Source organism: Somniosus microcephalus, chromosome 6 (assembly GCF_052327205.1).
Source record: "Somniosus microcephalus isolate GS21.2 chromosome 6, FLI_Smic_1.0, whole genome shotgun sequence".
NCBI lineage: Eukaryota > Metazoa > Chordata > Chondrichthyes > Squaliformes > Somniosidae > Somniosus > Somniosus microcephalus.
The window spans coordinates 49,954,486-49,960,485 of record NC_140992.1 but is presented as its reverse complement, the minus strand read 5'-3'; the positions used below and the strand labels follow the sequence as shown (position 1 = coordinate 49,960,485).

At 46.8% G+C, this 6,000-nt stretch overlaps 1 protein-coding gene across 1 annotated transcript in view; it reads left to right on the top strand.

The window, feature by feature from the left end:
* The first annotated feature begins 3,260 nt into the window (after nt 1–3,260).
* LOC147115698 (chloride channel protein 2-like) overlaps nt 3,261–6,000 on the top strand; it is a 644,493-nt gene continuing 641,753 nt past the window's right edge. The window contains exon 1 of the mRNA XM_085990183.1: nt 3,261–3,565. Within this exon, the coding sequence (XP_085846309.1) occupies nt 3,515–3,565 (51 nt within the window). The 5' untranslated portion in view covers nt 3,261–3,514. The remainder of the gene's footprint in view (nt 3,566–6,000) is intronic.

The following is a 6,000-nucleotide window of genomic DNA, read 5'->3' as shown; positions in this document are numbered from 1 at the left end:
GCGGGGTGGGAGGAAGTGTAGTCCAGGTAGCTGTGGGAGTCAGTGAGCTTGTAGTGAATGTTGGTCAATAACCTATCCCCAGAGATGGAGACGGAGAAGTCGAGGAAGGGAAGGGAAGAGTCGGAGATGGACCATGTGAAGGTGAGGGAAGGGTGGAAATTGGAGGCAAAGTGAATGAAATTTTCTAGTTCAGGGCGAGAGCAGGAGATGGCACCGATACAGTCATCAATGTACCGGAAAAAGAGGTGAGGGAGGGGACCCGAGTAGGACTGGAACAAAGAGTGTTCCACATATCCCACGAAAAGGCAGGCATAGCTAGGACCCATACGGGTACCCATAGCAACACCTTTAATTTGGAGGAAATGAGTAGAGTCAAAGGAGAAGTTGTTCAATGTGAGAACAAGTTCAGCCAGGCGGAGGAGGGTGGTGGTGGATGGGGACTGGTTGGGCCTCTGTTCAAGGAAGAAGCGGAGCGCCCTCAGGCCATCCTGGTGGGGGATGGAGGTGTAGAGGGATTGTACGTCCATGGTGAAAAGGAGGCGGTTGGGGCCAGGAAACAGGAAACTGTTAAAGTGGTGGAGGGCGTCAGAAGAGTCGCAGATGTAGGTGGGAAGAGACTGGACAAGGGGAGAAAAGATAGAGTCAAGATAGGAAGAGATAAGTTCCGTGGGGCAAGAACAGGCTGAAACGATGGGTCTACCAGGGCAGTCCTGTTTGTGGATCTTGGGAAGGAGGTAGAAGCTGGCTGTGCGGGGTTGGGGAACTATGAGGTTGGTGGCTGTGGGGGGAAGATCTCCAGAGGAGATGAGGTCAGTGACAGTCTTGGAAACAGTGGTTTGATGTTCGGTAGTGGGGACATGGTCCAGGTGGAGGTAGGAGGAGCTGTCGGAGAGTTGGCGTTCAGCTTCCGCTAGGTAGAGGTCGGTTCGCCAAACAACAACAGCACCACCCTTGTCAGCAGGTTTAATGACAATATCGCGGTTGGATCTGAGTGAATGGAGTGCTGCAAGTTCAGAGGGAGGTAGGTTGGCGCGAGTGAGGGGAGCAGAGAAATGGAGACAGCCGATGTCGCGGCAGCAGTTAGCAATGAAAAGATCTAGAGAGGGTAAGAGGCCAGATGGGGGGTCCAGGTAGAACGAGAATTCTGAAAGCGGGAGAAAGGGTCAGCCGTGCGAGGGGAAGACTCCTGGCCAAAGAAGTGGGCACGGAGATGAAGGCAGCAGAAAAAGAGCTCAACATCGTGCCGAGCTCGAAATTCATTGAGGTGGGGCCGTAAGGGGATGAAGCTCAGGTCTTTGCTGAGGACTGATCGTTCCGGGTCAGAGAGTGGAAGGTCAGAGGGGATAGTGAAAACGCGGCAGGGGTGAGATTGGGAGAAGGGGGGTCAGAGGAAAGTGAAGGGCAAGAAGGTTCCGGAGGGGCATTGGTGTTCAAGAGTTGATGAAGCTTGCGATCATTGACATCGGAAAGGAAGAAAAAAAGTTTTTTGTTGAAGTGTTGGATGAGTCGAAGGATGAAATGGAACTGTGGACCCGGACAGCTTTGAGATAGAGTGCGCCGGTGCTGCTGAAGAGAGAGGTCGAGAGTGTTCATGTGGCGCCGCATGGCGTTGAGCGTGGATCTCAAGATGTGGCGAGAGCAGTAGTTCGAGGAACGATGAATATCTTGGAGATATTTGTAATCCTGGGTGGATCCGAAACACGAAGGGTGGAAGTTTAGTTGGAATCTACGTGGAATAAGTTGGAACTGGAGACAGTTGCTGAGGAAAATGATGTGGCTGTGAAACCGAGTCTTGGCAGATACCTGATCAAACACGAGAAGGGAAACTGAAAGCAGTGAAGATGAACAAGGTTGAAGAGCCAAACGGAGATCCCGTCAAAGAGAAGAGCAGAACTTCTTCAAGGTGGGCATTCCTAGAAGAGGGGTGGCAGTGAACCAAACACTAATACGATAGCAAAATACTGTGGATGCTGGAAATCCAAAATAACAACAGAAAATGCTGGAAAAACTCAGCAGGCCAGGCAACATCTGTGGAGAGAGAAACAGAGTCAATGTTTCGGGTTGAAACCCTTTTACAGAACTGAGAAAAAAAGGCAGGAAATGAAAAGATTAAAAGGCAGTTTGGGGGCTGGGAAATGGGGGAGGGGATGAAAGAAGAGACACTAAGAGATATTCAAGGTGAGACGAGATAGTAATAGGACAGGTAAAGAAACAGACAATGGCTCGAGATGAAGTGTGAAATGCGCTGGCAGAGAGACAGCTGCCGTGTGGGAGAGAGAGAGAAAAAAGGAAAAGGCACAAACCAAAAGTGTGGATAAAAAATATAAAAATATAATAGGGGCCGAGGTTATGATCTGAAATTGCTGAACTCGATATTGAGTCCGGAAGGCTGTAAAGTGCCTAATCGGAATCGCTGTTCCTCGAGTTTACGCTGAGCTTCCGTGGAACAATGCAAGAGGCCGCAGACGATGAGGTCTGAGTGGGAATGGGGCGGTGAATTGAAATGACAGGCGACCGGAAGCTCGGGGTCACCCTTACAGACTGAACGGAGGTGTTCCGCAAAGCGCTCACCCAATCTGTGTTTGGTCTCCCCAATGTAGAGGAGACCGCATCGTGAGCAGCGAATACAGTATACTAGATTGCAAGAAGTACAAGTAAATCGCTGTTTCACCTGGAAAGGGTGTTTGAGGCCTTTCACAGTGGGAAGTGGGGGGAGAGAAAAACAAACTCCACCTTTACCTGCCTTGTGAAAGTACTTGGGAAAAGTTGCGAGGTACAGAAATAATTTGATCAGAATGTGAGAGCATTGACACTGAATACTAAACAAAATAAGGAAACTAATGATCAATTTCATAGGAATTGACCTTATTAGACATCGATTCTCCTGTATGATCCGACGAAAGGAAACACAATTGACATAAAAAGCTGTACGATAAACTGTGGAGAAATGTAAAAACATAGGAACATCGGAATTGCTAGACGAATAAAAGACCAGAGTCCATATAGAGTTCGCCTTGTACCATCCCGGTAGTCGCATGATACAACAATAATATGACAAAATGACAAGAGTTTTAATGTTGCATACATTGATATCATTACAATTTGACTACACGCACATCTGCACAGTATTGCCTGTGACATGGTTTGCTGAATAAGTGCTTCTGTCCAGCAAAAAAAAATGAACTCGGCGCGTCCCTCCTCCGGCGATGGCAATAAATACCCGGAACTCTGCTCCCTTACAAGTGGTAACCCAACAGAGGATGTGGGTGAGGAAGGGTGATTCCGAATCGCTCACAATCACGAACGAACTCGCGCTAGCAGCTATTTGCGGCCGCCCGGTGTGAAAGAAGGTCACCATTGGACAGCAGAGGGTCTCCCCCGGCTCGGTGCACTGGCGGGGCCGTGTGTTGGTGCGGTTGACAGGCAGCGATTCCCCCCTCTCGCTGCGGCAAGTGGTGCGCTCCAGGGCTGAAATTGACACAGTGCGGGCTGCGCCGCACCGGCAGATGCAGACATGGCTGGAGTCGAAGCAACCCGGGGGGCGCTCCAGTACGAGCAAACTTTGGTAAGAACTTTAAAAAAAAATATATATATAGTTAACCGTTTTGGTACTGCAGGCCAACCTGTTTCAGCATCACGCCGTCAGGCTGCTGGGCGACTCGCGTCGGCTCAGGCTCAGCGTTTCCCTGTCGCTTTAAGTTTACTTCGGCTGTCACGTCCAATCCTACTCGCTGGGGAGAGTTTCGCTGCAGTAATGTAGCGCTTTTGTGTTCACCGTACACACGGGACATTATCAGTGAAAGAACTGCTATTTTGTCAGATGTGAGCACCGCTCCTAATGTGTTGAGAGCGCGTGTTCTTTCTCCAATACAATCCGGCCTTGATGCAAGAGTTAACACATAGCAAGCACACAGAAATATAGATATTTTGTGTTGTGCTATTCTGGAATAATTTCTTGGTAGCGAAGTGTAGGCGAATAATCGCGCGCCATTCACAAATTGTCCAATGCTGTTTTTCATTCAAAGCAACATTTATTTTGGAGATCAAAAATACATAATTGCAACTCCCCAAACAGCTCTCGCTCTTAGAATTGTTAAATGTTTGCCTCAAAGGCTTCACCCAATGCCAGCGACCGCTAGTGTCACTAGGCTGAATCGATGGGACCTCTTCTGAGCAATTCATTTGATTACACAACCCCAGACCTGTGCTGGGTTTGGAACTTTCCCCAGTACTTTCTATTTATTAGCTCTGCACCCATTGTAATTTTATGAGATGCAACAGTTTCAAATGCTGACGGGCATTGTGATTTGGTAAAATGAGACATTATCTGGAAAGGAAATGGGCAGATTGGTAAAGTGCCTGCGCCCCTACTTTATAGACCGAGGAGGGCCTGGAGTGTACAGGGATCGCAATGCCCATGGGAGAGTGTCTTTTCAAGAAGAAAGCTTTGGAGTATCTCAGAAACAGGATTCTTCAACTGAAACATCCTCAAATATAATGACAGATGGGTTTTAGTTTTGTTGCACTTGTTCTTTGGATGCAACACAGTGACATCCATTACATTCACAATACACATTGTGTATAGTATGTTATGCATGGTGGATTGTAATAGTGAGTATGAGTTGTGGGTGATTGTGGGGCCAGTTCCTGGTAGTGCCAATGGAACTAGTGCATGCTGCTGTGCTCACCACCGTGTCAGTGCCTGGTGTGTTTTGCTTGTGCCAATGGGTCTCTGATAAATCATCTATTTTGTATTGAATGGGAAGTAGGAATGGGGACCAGATTGGGCTAGGAATAGGGCCCAGATTGTCCAGGTCTCAGTTTTTAAACTTTTATTTTGTTTTAAAATATAAAGAGTTTTGTTTAAATTCCTAATACTTAAAATTATTGTAGCATGTACATTTGACTTTCTTTGCTGCCAGTTTTGGTTCTCCTGTGAACTGGGTCTCATTCAGTGATGCCACTCATTAATGCCTGGCCACAGTTTACTATTGCTTTAACTTCATTTATTGTTTCCTGTGTAGTAAGGATTTTTCCTGTACTGATGGGGCCTTCTTATTACTCATTTATGGCCACTCACGATGGAAAGGTCACTGTTAGTTTTTTTTCCCCTCTTGGTGACTCAAAAATAATAGAGAAAATTGCAGCAGAATTGCCGACATTTCCAATTCTTCCCTCGCCTGATCTCCACTTTCCAGCAGGACTCACCGTTTAGGAGCAGGGACCCCCATGAGTGTTTTTTTCCCTTTCACAGGCAATTGTAGCAACACACTGCTATTCCAGCTGAGATCCGCTAACTAGGCACAATCAGGGGATGGAACTTTGTGATGTTCTTTGCCTATATGGTTCATTACCACATTACATAATGCATTTATCCAGTTCACCGTGAATTTTCTTTCGAGTTCATTAAACAAATACAGGGCCCTAGTTTCAGATTGTCAGATGTAAGACGCCTGGGGGTGCATACTTTCCAGATAATGTCTTATTTCACCAAATTACAGTGTCTGTCAACACTTGAAATTGTTGCTTCTCATAAATGTTTCAGTTGAAGAATCCTGTTTCTGAGACACTCCAAAGCTTTCTTCTTGAAAAGACACTCTTCCCATGGGCGTTGCGATCCCTGCACACTCTGGGTGCTCCTCGGTCTATAATCTAGGGGCGCAGGCACTTTACCAATCTGCCCATTTCCTTTCCAGATAATGTCTCATTTTACCAAATCACAATGCCTGTCAGCATTTGAAATTGTTGCATCTCATAAAATGACAATGGGTGCCGAGCTAATAAATAGAAAGTACTGGGGAAAGTTCCAAACCCAGCACAAGTCTGGGGTTGTGTAATCAAATGAATTGCTCAGAAGAGGTCCCATCGATGCAGCCTAGTGACACCAGCAGTTGCTGGCATTGGGTGAGGCCTTTGAGGCAAACATTTAACAATTCTAAGAGTGAGAGGTGTTTGGGAATTTCAATTATGTATTTTTGATCTCAAAATAATTGGGCTATG